General features: G+C 40.0%; 1 protein-coding gene across 1 annotated transcript in view; it reads left to right on the top strand.

Annotated features, from left to right (window-relative positions):
• SLC49A4 (solute carrier family 49 member 4) overlaps nucleotides 1–11,668 on the top strand; it is a 69,227-nt gene extending 57,559 nt beyond the window's left edge. Inside the window, exons 8-9 of the mRNA XM_035128932.3 lie at nucleotides 7,123–7,305; nucleotides 9,557–11,668. Coding sequence (XP_034984823.3) covers nucleotides 7,123–7,305; nucleotides 9,557–9,672 — 299 coding nt within the window. The 3' untranslated portion in view covers nucleotides 9,673–11,668. The remainder of the gene's footprint in view (nucleotides 1–7,122; nucleotides 7,306–9,556) is intronic.
• Nucleotides 11,669–14,655: the final 2,987 nt, after the last annotated feature.

Raw genomic sequence — 14,655 nt, 5'->3', positions numbered from 1 at the left:
AGCGGCTTTGTCATGCTGGCCACATGACCTGGAAGCTCCCTCGGCCAATAATGCAAGATGAGCACCGCAATCCCAGAGTCGGTCACGACTGGACCTAATGGTCAGGGGTCCCTTTACCTTTACTTTATGTCTAAACCAGCTTTGTTTCCCTTATTGCCTATATACCAAAGTGAGCAAGAGAGTTTTGTGTTTGTATCTTGGTTATAGTTTATTACAACCAAGCTAGTTTATCATTGCTATTCTACACTTCTGTTTAATAATAATTGATAATAATAAATCAAAGCAGCTTACAACACTGACATTAAATTTATCAACATAAAAACAAATATTAGAAGACATGCCAGTTAAAACAGTACAGTGAAAAAATAAAAGATTGAGAGTCATCTCACTTTAAAGATACGGCGTTTGATACAAACGTACCCTTTTATTCATGGAATCAAGGGAGTGTCAGTAACGTCACATTCTGTGCTGTTCTGGAGGATCCCTCAAAATACATTTTCAGGGGTGCACTAGGTTGAAACAGGAATTTGTGAGAATTGTCCTCCCTACACTACCTTTTGTGGGTGCCAGGAGACCCTTTCCCCAAGTGGAATTCCACTCCAACCTTACGAAGTGAAGTTAGTTTAAAAATATAACCCAAAATAGCATGTATGTGTCTCTGCACTTCCTTAAAAAGTGTACATTCCTTTTTTAGTAAGTGTGATATCTCTTTGATTAGGTTACTTAGGAAACCAGTTCACCTGAAGGAAATGGGACCGCTCATGCTGCTGTTAATGTCTTTTGGTCATTTGCTGTGTTTTGTTTTGCTTTGAGGCAGGGTTCCAAAGAGTGTTTTGTTTGAAGTATAATTTCACTATGATTTTTGTGGAGAATAGCAAGTAAACCAGATTTATTATTTAACTGCAAGCCACGTCCATGACTTTTTCGTGTGAATAAGAACTTGATCGATATGCACCGGAATAAGAGTATTTCTAGTGAACTGCATTAAATTGATGAACATACCCTATGGGGAAATGCTTTTTCGCTTTTGTGTAATTCCATTACTTAATTATGGGAAAGCCTGCTATGTTAAAATTACACCGCTCAGGTTTCATGAGAGACTGTTAACACTTGGCTACTTCCCTGCCAGCTTGCAAAATAATTAGCTTCACGCAGCGTAAAATAGTGGGACTTCAAATGAAGTAAATATTGCTGGGCACAAGCAGGATCTGATATCACATTTTATAGGGTCAGTTAGAGGAAAACAGATTGCTAGTTCTGTCTGTTAGAAATCATTGTGATGAGCGCACAACAAATACTCTTATTCTTTACACTGTGCTCGACTTCCCAGTAATAATTGACCACCCTACATCCACTGTTGTGCTGCAAACTGAAGTAATGTGATTTGTCTTCAGTTCAGTATGGTTTTAAATACCATTATGGAGGAGTCACCCTGTTCCCAAATTTGCCTTGTGAAAATACATCTAATGGGATGGGGTGCATATTAAATTGAGATGAATGAGGCAAACTGGCATGGACATATAGGATGAAATCTTTGTCAAAGAGCAAGATTTTAAATTATTTATTGGGCAGTATTGTTCTGTTGAACTGCTGAGTCTTCCTCAATCTGCTGCGTCTGTTGGCTATGTTCAGATGACACAGTTAACTTGTTTACTGGGATAGGAACAAGCCTTAGGGTTTGGCCCTGTGGCCTACCAAGCCCTAAACCGCTGTTAATCTTTACTATGGATTGTTGAAATAAGCCAGCTTTAAACTAACTATTTCAAGTTATGGTAGCTTGTTTCATACAAACCATAATTAACCTTGGTTTATTGGGTTTGGACTAAAGGCAAGGTGAATCAAAAGTTTACAAGTGAAAATAACTTGGTTTTGTAAACAGCAGGTGTAACACTGGCTATTACCAAACCATGTGTCGCATATTGGGAGGCAGCCTTGGGTTTCCCCTTGGTTTCCTTAACCTTGGTTGGCCATTACTTCTGCACTAGTGCTAACCAGGGTTCACATATGATGCTATTCTGTATGTGAGGCAAACAGAAGAATGGATGGAATACCTAAATGCAGTGCTTTTTTTCCTTAAAAAAATGTTTAGGGGAAAACTCTCATACTGAAACTCTCATTTTTCTACTCAAATTGAAATACTGCCCCTCAATGAGGCCAAACCTAGATCCACAAAATGTTTAGGGGTACCCCTGCATACTCCCAGAAAAAGCATTGCCTAAATGCCTTAATTGTTTTCTTATAAAACCATCCCCCCTCCCTTCCCATTTGTGTTTTTAAATGTAGTTCTACATATTCTGGTGCAAATAAAGGTGTCACTCCATCCATCCATCCACTTTCCCTTTGCTTCTGGCTCTGAAATCCTATCAGATGCCAGGCTACAAAATAAAAAAAAATCTAAACCATGATGACTTTTTATTTAAGAGGGATTAGAGGATACTTGCATTGCAAAACTGTGTGGCTGGCACCAATACAATACAAAACACAACAACCTAGCTTGTGCAACAGATTTACTAAGTTACAAGTCTCAGTGAGGACTTTTTGTTAAATCTATGGGAGTTGTGGCAAGGGATTGGCTCATTCTGCTTCAGCAAGAAGAGCTCATTGGCTTCATGACATTACATTTCGTTTCAACTCTCCCTGAACCCTGTTGAACTTCACTTGGAACGTTCCTCTGCTTTTTTTTTTATCCTGAAGCTGTAATCAAAGAACATACAAGGAATGAAAACAGCTTACGAGTGCCTTAATTCAACGACCTAGGCATGTTACAAAAAGAAAAAACCCACAAAGCCGCAATCCTCTGTAAAGGCTAACCTAATCAGTCCTATTCCAAATGTATGCCATTTATCTCTAGCAGTTCCCCCCCCCCCCCCCGCCGCCCCTGGGTTTTGTCTTTAGGCATACCCTTTTCTAGGATGAAATATGCACCTCTGCCCTGGGAAAGAATCGTATCACACAGATGATCTGATGAATAGCTATCTGTGCCTTATATTTAAGCCCCTGCTATCCCTTCTTCATGACTCTTCATATATTAACAAGTGGGCATCTTTTTCAGCACTTCCAGAAAAGAGATACAGAAGATAATATTTTCTAGCAAGAGGGAATGATTTAAATCAAGATGGTTTTAAATCAATGATTTGAATGAGCAGGAAAAAGGAGGTTGATTTAAGTCAAGTTTTCTTTTGATACCACTTCACATATTTCCTAAAAGATGGTGCAAACTACTAAACTCTGTTAATTTACAGAATATTGCTTACCCTGTTCCATATATACAACCAAGCCTTGCATCTCTTAGTCTCGGTATACTTTTTACATACTTTCTTCTTTTTCCCTGTAGAGGGAATGTGTCTATAATGTTCTCGTATAGGATCTTCCTTATGACAAACACCCATGACAATTTGCAAAGTTAGCAGCAGAATCCTATTTGCCCAGGAATAAATCCTCTTGCGTTCAGTAGGGCTTTAACTATAAGTGAGTATAGGACTGCAGCGCAAGTATGGGGAATAATAGGGACCTGAGCACTGCACATTTTCCTCTTCCAGACTTCTTTCCGGTTGCTCCTTTCTGCTTCTCTTGGTCCACGTTTAACAAAAATGAGGTATCCATGACTGATAGGTCAAAGCAGGGGTGATTATTACTAGGCAGACTAGAGCTGTTGATTTTCATCAGATTAAGATGAAATGCCTATATCTGAGTAATGATAAGATAGGTTCTTCATTGACACAGGAAAATCTTTATCTGGATATACCTGATGGAAAGGATTGATTCAGTGCATATAAATGAACTGTAGGTCTAACACAGCCTTGTGACTATACCCCCGCCCCCAAAAGTTAATACTAACCTGTTAAAAGAAAAGAAAAAGTACTAACCTGGGTGCAGAGGAGAGACAACTTCCTCCAACAGCCCACTCCTTTCTGTGCATGGAATCCTGGTTGTCAGTGACTACAAAGTTACTACCAAGGTTGGCTAATGTGCTTATATTCAAATTAATTAACATTTGATCTCTTTGTTATATAAGAGAAACTTAGCAAACCTCCGCAGAAGAATCCCTGTGTAAGAGTTTCCACTTGTGCAGTGGGGCTTTCCCCCACTCTCCTCCCCCTGTGCCCCTGAAATTAGCTTGTGGCGGGGAGTTGGGAGGATCCCCAGAATAGGGTGGGTGGGTGGCTGGGGTTTCTTCCGCTTGTACAGAGAGAATGTTCATCACAGCGCAAAATTGAATTCCACCCTCCATATTTACAATTCTTAAAAACATCAGAATCCATTTTAAAAAATAAATCTTAAATCAGATTTTTAGTCCACCTAACATGCTTATATTGGAGAGGAAGCCAATAGAGACATCAAAGGTGCTGAATAGGGGATTAACCTCAGTACCAGTTAATATGCCTATCCCCAAGATTGTAAAGTCAGCATGTGGGCCTCTGCGGCTGTAGCATTTCTCCCTTAAATGTGGCTAAAGGAAGTGAACTGGGCTGTGCTCCTCTCCTTTAGGAAGTCAGGCGGCCCTCTGCCTTCACCATAATGAGAGGAGTATAACTATTACATCTGATCTGCCCAGTGGTGCCTTGGCTGCTTCATTTCTTTATGTCAAAGGACTTTGTCTGAATTTGCCATAGTGTGAAAATCTCCAAAGCTGCCATTTCAGAGAGAAATTGTTTCTGAAGTGTCCCCCCCCCCCTTCCTGTCACTTGAGAGCAGTTTCAGATAAAAGGTTTTAGAACAAGGAGGTCAAGTGTGTGACAGCCTGTTTTCCTCCGCCCTAGAAATATATTTATGAACTCACACTCTCAAGTCCCCTCCCCACTCCGCAAAACCCATTCTTGGTTTTATTTTAGCTGAAAGAACTTCCTCATCCTCCGGTGCCCTTGAGAGCACATTGAGATAGGCGTACAGTATTTGTTTGTTTCTGAGAGCAGAACGTTTGTTAGAAGCCGGAGGAGCTTACTTTCCATTTCTCTCTCTCACTGCAGCAGACATCCAAATGCCAGAGACACAAGAAGGCTTTGTTCTAACCCAGAGTGTGAACTTGCACACCATGAAGAATGTGGCTGGGGATTCTTTCTAGCTTTCAAGTGCAGTGGGTTGAGGTGATCTTCAGCCCAGTGCATTTACCTGCTTACCACATAATCTAGATTAGGCATCCCCAAACTGCGGCCCTCCAGATGTTTTGGCCTACAACTCCCATGATCCCTAGCTAACAGGACCAGTGGTCGGGGAAGATGGGAATTGTAATCCAAAACATCTGGAGGGCCGAAGTTTGGGGATGCCTGATCTAGATGCTCTTCTCTACTTAATGCCACAACCCGCCACATAGTGAACCTTGATTAATTCCTCTGAACCCTGAGTGTGCCTCTTCTGAGTCCTCTTCCAGGCTAGGCACTGTACTCCATGCTACTTTCCAGATCCATGTACTTTCCAGATGCAAGCCATTGCGGAAAGTTAGCTTCCTAAATAGTATTTTCTGCAGCCACAAATTCCCATTTTGCTTAGTCTGAAATTGTGCTTTAAAAGATCTGGACAGCTCTTCTGTTTCAGTCAAGCCAGAAGGAATGTAGCATTCTATAGCATTGGATGTATTGGATACAAAGACCTATGAACCTGGTAAATCCTTAGAGTTTGGTTTTCCTGTAATGTGGAAGTCTGAATTAATTCTGGCCTTCATAGTTAACAGCAAGAGAGGTTAATTCACAGTTCATTCCCAATTTAGCACAGTAATTAGCTGTTTGTAGAACACTATGTTTGTTTTGGAGTTAAATACACATAAATGTTTGCCTATGAGAAGTAAGCCACACTTTTAAAAATCTGCTGCACCTTTATAGAGTGAAATTTAAACTTCCTGACTTAATTCACTAAAAACATAATGCAAATGCTTGTTTTTTAATTGGTCAAGTTTACAGTAGACAGATGTTTCTAAAGGAACGATATAATGAAATTATATCCATTTAACAAAATCTACTGCTTATTATTTGTTTTCCAATTAAGTATCAGTTAAGAAGCAATTTCTGTAGGTGGGAAGAAGAGGTATAGGCATTGTTTCTAACATTATATAAAGCCCAGAGCTGTGGTCCAGGATCCAGTGGGGCATTTAATCACAGCTCCATCTGCAACCAAGCCCTTTGAATGGATACTATCGTAGCTTTTGTTAAATGTTAACCCTCATTAACCCTCTTTAATGTTCTTCTTTAACCAGGCCTTTGGCTGATTGACATCCAGTGCCCTTTTAAAAAGTGATGGGGGTGATATTGGGTTGTTCTTGTTTTTCTTTTTATTATGTATGTGTTTTTATATTGTGATTTTATCCTGTGAACTGCCCTGAGACCTGTGGGTATAGGGCAGTATACAAATCTAATAATAATAATATATCACCACCACCATCATCAATATGATGCACTTGCTCAGTTAAAATTATGAGTTCTTCACTCTTGCAAGTAAGCATATGATGGCATGCATTTTATGATAAAAAGAGGGAAAAATTTAAAGGAAGCTTTTGATTAGGTACTAAAGTCCAGTTCAAACATTCTCAGCCTTCTGCATGCAATTGAAGACCCCTCTGTGGACACATTCATGTGAACAATGTAATATGTCACCTGGGCCATTATCAGATACACCTGTAATCTCCTGCCGGAGATTGCCACTGGTGACACATTTTTTTCAGCTGCCATAGTCACAAGAATTTCCTTTGGTAACTGTGCATGAGGGCACAAAGTGGACCTCTGGTGTCATAATTTTTTTTAAAAAAAAATTAATATTGAGATGCCCTAAATAAGAATTCTCATTAACACATCCCTAGAAACAGACTGGATACATCACATATTTAAGGTGCTGAACTGGTGGAAATACACTCATAGTTCTAGTATTTAAGTGCACTAATAGAGTTGTGGTATAAAATGTCTTCAAAATAGTTTGTACTTTTAAAATATTTTGCACTATTATTTCCTGCCACTGGGTTTCCTTTTATTTTATGCTGTTTTTATACTGTTTTAAATGTCACGTTGGCTTATGGGTTTTTTGTATATTTTATGGTGTTCATTTTTATGGTAAGCACCTGAGAGAACTTTTTGTTGCTGGGCAGTGTATAATTAAAATAGGTAAATAATCAAATATGTTTTTAAAAATCTCTTGCAGCCACCTTGTACACTTCTGGCATCTTGTTTGGCGTCTTCTTGAACAGCAGCGTACCTATTTTCTTTGAACTTTTTGTGGAAACTGTCTACCCTGTTCCGGAAGGGATTACTTGCGGCGTGACCACTTTCCTAAGCAACATGTTCATGGGAGTTCTTTTATTTTTTCTTACTTTCTACAATAAAGGTAGGGAGTATTTAGATGCTTGTGGGGTATCAATTTGTTAGCACAATGTATTTCAGCTGGGAGTTTTATTTTTGGCTTCATCAGGAGGAGGAGCTTCATGGAGATTCTTCTATTAACACTAATGATGTATATATAAATCCATTAGCATTTGTAGAACAACAGGCTTCCCTATGTGTTCATCTTTAGAAGTCTGCCAGTCAAAGATTGCAATCTTCACGTAGAATTGTTCCTTTGAAGGCAGTGCAGTGGGATGCCTTTGAGATGAATACTGTGGTGGCTTAAAAAAAAAGATGACAAAGAACCATGTAATGTTATGACCATTAATAACATATGTAGCTAGGCAAGCTAAAACAGCGATAAAACTAATCCAATCTCATGCTTCAGGGTCTAATCTGATTGTTTCGGGGAGTAAGAAGAAGCATGTAGTTTCTTTTTCCGTCTTCCAGACCTGGTCTTTTGACCACACACACCAGAGCCGGCCCTACATGCAGGCTGGTGGCGCAGGGCACCATGGCGACGGCCCGCCAGGAGGGCGCCGCGAGCTGCGCCCACCCGCTGGCCGACCGGTCCACCGCGCAGCTGCGCCTGCCCGCCCGCCTGCCGCGCAGCTGTGCCTGTTGCACCTGCGCGGCGCGCGGCGCCCACCGCACTGGGGAACGGGGCGGGAGGGCGCCGGGACGGGGCGGGAGGGCGCTGGAATGGGGCGGGAGGGCGCCGGAGGGATCCGGCGCACCACGGCTCCGGGGGCGCTTAAGACGGCACTGACACACACAATTTACAGATTGGCAAAAGAGGGGGTATCTCTCCACTGTCCTGTTTTTAGACAAGTTTTGGAAGATCGTAAACTGAGGAGGGGAGAGTTGTGGGTTCTGTGTTGTGAGGGGAAACTCCTTCAGTTCAAGGTCCTTCCATTTTTGACAGATGGGCAGGGCCACCCACATTTCGATCACCAGGCATCATGCACCATAATTCTGATTTCAAGCCAGCGGCAAGCACAATCTAGTCCTGCAACACTAAAAACAGTTGATGGTCTGTGCAAAATGGCCTGACTGATACCTTCCCAGTATAGAGTTACTGTAAAGGGTTGGCTCAACCTGAAGCCTCTGAGCTTTGCTCCTGTAGAGCACAAAGGGTATGGAACCATCTGAAGAATGGAGACAGGGTTTCTTCTCCCCACCCCCCTTTCTGAAACGTACCCTCTCATACAACAGAGGAAAGGTCTTTAGCCTAATGTACATCTTCTTGTACATCTCCCATACTTAAGTGTATGTGTTTGCAGATCTAGTTGTTGTATGCATGCACTACATGCTGTTTTCACATGTTCATGTAAAATGCCCTGTGTGCACATGTAAATAATGAGCCAGGAATGCAATGGCCCTTAGCTATTGGATGAATATTTCTGCAACCTCACATATATCAGTCCTTTCCATATTTGATTTTTCTTCAGCTCTTGCTGTTCTTTCACAAGAACTGCCATAGAATCATCCTCACCCACGATGCCATGATTCCTTGGAGAATAAAATACACATAGATTTTGCTGTTAGTGCCTCCCAGTATACACGTCTACTGGATATGCCAGCAGAGCTGACTTACAACCCACATGATGACAACTACTGGTGCATTGTAATGCCATAAATTTAGTTTCTTGCTTTGAATTATTATTTTTAAGCGCGTTCTTGTTAGTCGACATCATTTTGGCCAGAAAAAATAGCTTTGACATTTGAAAGGCCCATAAAGACGGTTCCTGTCTTGTAAACAAATATATAGACCACTTACAGTTGGATAGTTTCCATGTATTAATTTGGCAATTTGAGGGAGAGGGAGCATAAGAGAATGTGAGGATACTTAGTTGGTGTGCATTCTGTTCAGCCTGGTAAAAGGTAAAGCTTTTGATAGAATTGATAGCAAAAATATTATTAGTGGGTGCCTAATAGAACATAAAGAGATATTTCTGCAGAAGCCGTGCTATCTATGATATTGAGAGTTTTGCACCTTTAGCCCTGTGAGTTACTAGGATTAAACCAAGCCAGTGTTGTTAGGTGGTTTTAGACCCCAGCTCAATTTCTTACAGTACCCCTATTTTCAATGAGGACAACTTCTTTCTGACAAAGATTGCAGAGGTCTTTCTCCAAAGTGTTTGCCTTAACCTAAATTATGGTGCTTTTTAAGAATTGGCTGTTTTTATGATGAAGTAGGGCATGCTTGCATCGATATTCAAGACTAATCTTTCTTCTCCCCCCCCCCCACCCAGACTTCTCTTGGTTTAACTGGTGCCTCCCAGGCTCCTGTCTGCTAAGTCTTCTGCTCATCCTGTGCTTCAGGGAATCCTACGATAGACTTTATCTCGACGTCATCGTCTCGGTTTGATAGCACAAAACGGAAGGGAGCTCCAGAAGAGGATGGAAGTTAGAACACTGCTCTGCCTCTTTCCTTTGGAAATTGAAAAGACCAAAGGTCAAAGCTAAAAAAAACAAAACCTAAACAGTTTTAACATTGACCTTTTAACTGAATTTACAAAGTGGTTTTTAAAGTACACTTCCTAATTTCAGATTTTATTATCTTGATAACGATGGTGAGTGTTGTACTTGAATGGGAATTTGAGTATTTTTTTAAAAGCGCACACTCAGAAGAATGTGTGTTAGTTTATTAACTGTGAGGATTTTATTTAATAAGCTATTTAACTGGGTATACAGATTTTGTGCCAACTCAAGCCATTTACAAGATAGATACAAAATGGATATCTTACTTAGGGTTTAAGGGAGGAACATATTCACCATCACAAAAAGGTCTATTTTTGCAGCCTAAAGAGTCCTAATAAGAATTCTGATGTTCCAATATTTTTCCTGCTTTTTAAACAATATACTACCCCCCATGATGTAGTATACAAAAATACAAGTGTCACTTTGATGGCAAAATATTTGCAACATAGTTAATCGGGGCTTTAAAGGTGTTCCCTCACTATGAGTCCTCTAAGCTCTATCAAAATGAGAGTAGTAGGGAGATAGGAATTTATCCTTCTCGGAGTTTAACTATGGCCAAATATTTAAAATCCGTATAAATGTCTTGGCATGCCCCTTGTACACTACATTTATTTTCTCATGTTTTCTAAGCACTCCCCTTCTTGACACATTGAAGGGTCTTATGTCTGTTGGTGCTATATATTCAGTTATGTCTAAATTAATTGCCTTAGTATAGGAATGACATCTGCTGTGGAGGTATCATGGGTCGGCACTACCTTTACTGGGATATTTTCAATTCATTTCTCTATCCAAAAACTGCAAGCTGTCCTCCCAATGTTTTTATCAAGCTGACTGAACAAAATTTGTAGCTTTTCTGTTTCAAGTCATGTGTGTTTTCAAGTTAGTTTACAATCTAAAGAGTGCCTATCATGTGTGATTTTGTTTTTAAACAGCTATTCCAGGTAGCAAAATTAAATGGCAAATCAAATCGATCCAGACATTATCTTCCATAGAAAGCTTTCGATCCAGTGGGCAGATCTCACTGACAGGGGCGGCATTTACCAATTTCTCTTCTCCCTCTACACAGCCCATGTTACCTCCCACAGTGTTTCAGCCCAACTCTCTGGAACATTGAGGGAGGTGGGTGAGGCTGAGGGTGCAGGAGAGCAGGGAATCTCCCTTGTTCGCCAGCAGGAGCAAAGTCTGATTCCAACTCAGAGTCTCCAGCCTTGGAACTTTGCATAACATGGTAGTTGCAGTACTGTGTATCCTGTATTACGAGACCTATTATTTGTTTTCAAAAGCCAATCTAGCTTCTCCAGTTGGTTTTACAAAGCCTCACGTGCTACGTGCTTTGCAAGAAATCTGATGCAAAATACATGTTGCTACCATCCACTTGAGAGAGGGAATTGTTAACCTGTGTTTACTAAATTGTGGCCAGCATGCTTCTCTACTAGCACAAATACTTTGAAACACTTTCATAAGCATTCTTATAGCTCTGTTAATACTGAGTTTTAATCCTGAGCTTGTTCTGTTCCGTTGGTCTGTCTGTCTATGTGCATGTGTGTAAAATATGTTTGCACATACAAATCTTAACAAGTGTATTCTTTAGTAGTAAATTTCCACAGTGTCGCATACACTGAAATTCTAATGATAAATTTAGTGCCATTGTCCATTCGAAAAGCAATCTCTTCAAGTAATGGCATAGTTTACATAACACAGTTGAGTGACTTTTTTTTTTAAAGCCATCTTGCTCAGCGGTATTTGTGGATTCCACAATCTAATATTATGCTTCAGTGAGAACTTTGAATTTGGATGTGTTTCACTCCTTCAAAGAAGTTCCATTCTGCCACTCTTGATTCATTTGGCCACTGTAATTCAGAAATTAAGCAATATTTCTCAGACACATGGCTTTATTCTGTTTGTCCAGTCGTTTTATTCTGTGGATAACTGAAATATTTCTTCAGTTTGCATTTAGGAGCTTCAATGGAATTATTGGTGTCATTTTATAGTGTCAACTTTTTGTTGTTGTTGTTGTTGTGCCATTTTGTATTCCATATTGGTTAATAGGATGTGACAGCTTGATGAACTGATCCCTGACAGCTCGTGAAAGACAAAAAACCTTTCTCTTGGAAGTACCTTTCAGCCAAAATATAGCCATTTTAATCTGCAATATAGAAAGATTCTGATTTCCCCCCAGGCAGGCTTTTCTGTATTTTTTTTCAAGCAGGCTTCCTCACAGCTCTTGCCATGATTTTTCTCTTAGGCTGCAACAGCTATAGCAAGAAGGAACAAGGCCATGCACTCATTGCCCAGTAGGGAACAAGCTAGCTTTCATCTAATAGCAATGTCAATTAATACATCCGGGTCCCAGTTACATCAAGGTTGAACCTTCTTTTTGCTAATAGTTATCCTACTGGGACTGCAGCTATATACATTTGGAGTACTTTCACAAGAAGCAGATGATGTTTTTTCACATACACATACCCCTCCTGGCTGCCCTGGTATTTGTGTGTCATTAGCCAAATTGAGTCCATAGAATCAGGTTAAGTGTTCCCCTTGATTACGCTTTTTTGTCATCTTCAAGGCATTTCTTACTGTTGGGTTTTTAGGGAAAGAAACTCTCTGTGTACTCTTAATCTGCTCTCAAGATGAGTCAAGGCACTTTTTTGTTCCTGAATTTTGTCTTACTTCTCTTGAGCACTTAAAAATGAACTAGAAGATTGGTGCAAGCAGATGTCCTCCTAGTCAGAAGGCAGCTTGGCAGCAACATCATGATAGTATCCTTGTTTCCCCCCCCCCCTTATATTTGTGTTGTTAAAAAGAAATCCCCAACTTGTTGGCTGAGAACTAGAAAATGTGAGTAGGACCTGCTGCTTCATTTCCTGGAGTTGTGCTTGGGCCAGTCACTTTTTGAACTTGGTGTCCTCATCTGATGTGTGTGAGATAATACAGGTATAACTTTATTGTCACTGACAATAAAGACAGATCTGTTTTCCCAACTTTTATGTAGTGCAGATCTCCTGTTCAGACAAGGTGGCTGCCTACTCTCATATCTCATATGTAAGGCATACTGGCATAACCTGAATAGGTGTTATATCCTTGTGTGCGCTGTTGAATGCGTGAAAAACATTTTGATTTTATAAAGATTGAATGCATAATGCAAAATGAGCTGCCTGCATGAGTGTGCTTTACTAAAAAGGGAAGTAGATATATAGGCATTAGGTAGAATTAATGAATATGAAGGCTATACATTATACAGAGGCTCAATACAGCCTATAAAGGTTCTGATAGCAGCAATTTTGATTTGGTCATTAACCTGCTTTATAATTATATTGCATAATAGTGGTAACTTCTCAAGTTGTTAGGGCAGCTAAAGTGGTTTGGAAAAAGCTTTTTGTATGTGATGTGGTTACTTATACCTTTAATTCATTGGTTATTTCCCAACATTAAAGTGAAAGTGACACAGTTGGCTAGATAGGTACAAACAGCAATTGTATAGGTATGGTTAGGGTTAGATAGAGACTATCATGAAGACACCGAAGAGAAGTTCTTCCATGCAAGTCCTGTTGAAGTGAATAGAAGCAGCACAATCTTGTGCTGACCCCCTTCATTCAATGTAACACATACAGGAGAAATTCCTAGTGGACTATATCTTATCTAACCTTGTGCTCCAAGCAGCCTGCACAATATGCTCTCTAATAAATCAGTGAAGTTTATTATCTGTTAGACATTTGCTTGGTCTCATTCAAAGGAGTAGATCTCCCCTTGTTTTGAATGAGTCAGGAATATGAACTCTTCTCAGAGCAGTCTTACATCGATTCTCTCTAGATGTCTAAATATTGAAATGATAAAATATTGATCTAAATTTAGATCATTATATTATCAGTTAACGGTGAAAGGCACTGATTGCCATTCTAATTACATCCCCTAGTTTGACACTAGAGCCACACTTACTTGAGAATTTGGTATCATTCAAACAAATTTAATTTCAAGTAAATGTGTTAAGAATTTACGTGCCAGAGTGTTAAAAATATGTTCCTGAGAGAATGCACCAATTCTTTTTAACACTGATCATTTCCAGCTTTGGGGAAAAGAATGCCCACCTCTGTCCATGCTCGGTAACTTGCGTCCTGCCTAGAAGTTGAAACAAGATAAGCGTGTGGAATTATTTTTGCATGCAAAATAGAAAATACTGGCCAGTGTGACTGCGTTGTGCATGCAGAAACAAATGAATAAGGTCTGTGACATTTAATCACGTAATCGGTTAATCAAAATATTGACACACACACACACACACACACACACACACACACACACACAGAGTAATTATAAGTACTGTTGATGACCAATTCCATCTAAGAAGTCTTTCCAGCCCTTGTGTGAGAAAATGGGGAGTCCCTTTTCTAAGATGATGTGTACTACTGGGTTGTATCCCATGCTGCATGAGCTCTTTGCTCTCTCTACAGGCCACTGTGCCTGCCAAAATCCTCTCCAAAGGGTTGGGAGAACCTGCCCAACATTGTGGGCTGTCCTCTGGGGCTGCAAGGGGTTGCAGGGTGCTGGCGGGGGGAGCAAGGGGTTGAGTGAGATTGCCTTCTGCTTATGCAATGTTGGGTGCAACCCTTAGTTTCTCATATGCAATAATTATGCAGATTTGACAAATTCTTTAATTATTTGTCTAAACCTGAGTTCATCACAGTATTGATATTTTAATTGGTGGCAGCCCTGTTCCAAGATAAAAATTCCATTCCACCCCCAGATCCAAGATTTTTGCATTAAGAAGCAGCCATACATTATTTCAAGTACACTAACACACTTTATTCTAACTGTGTATTTTTTAAAGAAAATATAGATAAAAACCAATTTTTATGTGTTGTATTTGAATGAA

This window comes from Zootoca vivipara, chromosome 1 (assembly GCF_965207765.1).
Source record: "Zootoca vivipara chromosome 1, rZooViv2.hap1.1, whole genome shotgun sequence".
NCBI classification, from domain to species: domain Eukaryota; kingdom Metazoa; phylum Chordata; class Lepidosauria; order Squamata; family Lacertidae; genus Zootoca; species Zootoca vivipara.
The sequence above is the reverse complement of the archived record's forward strand: the minus strand, read 5'-3'. Positions and strand labels throughout refer to the sequence as shown.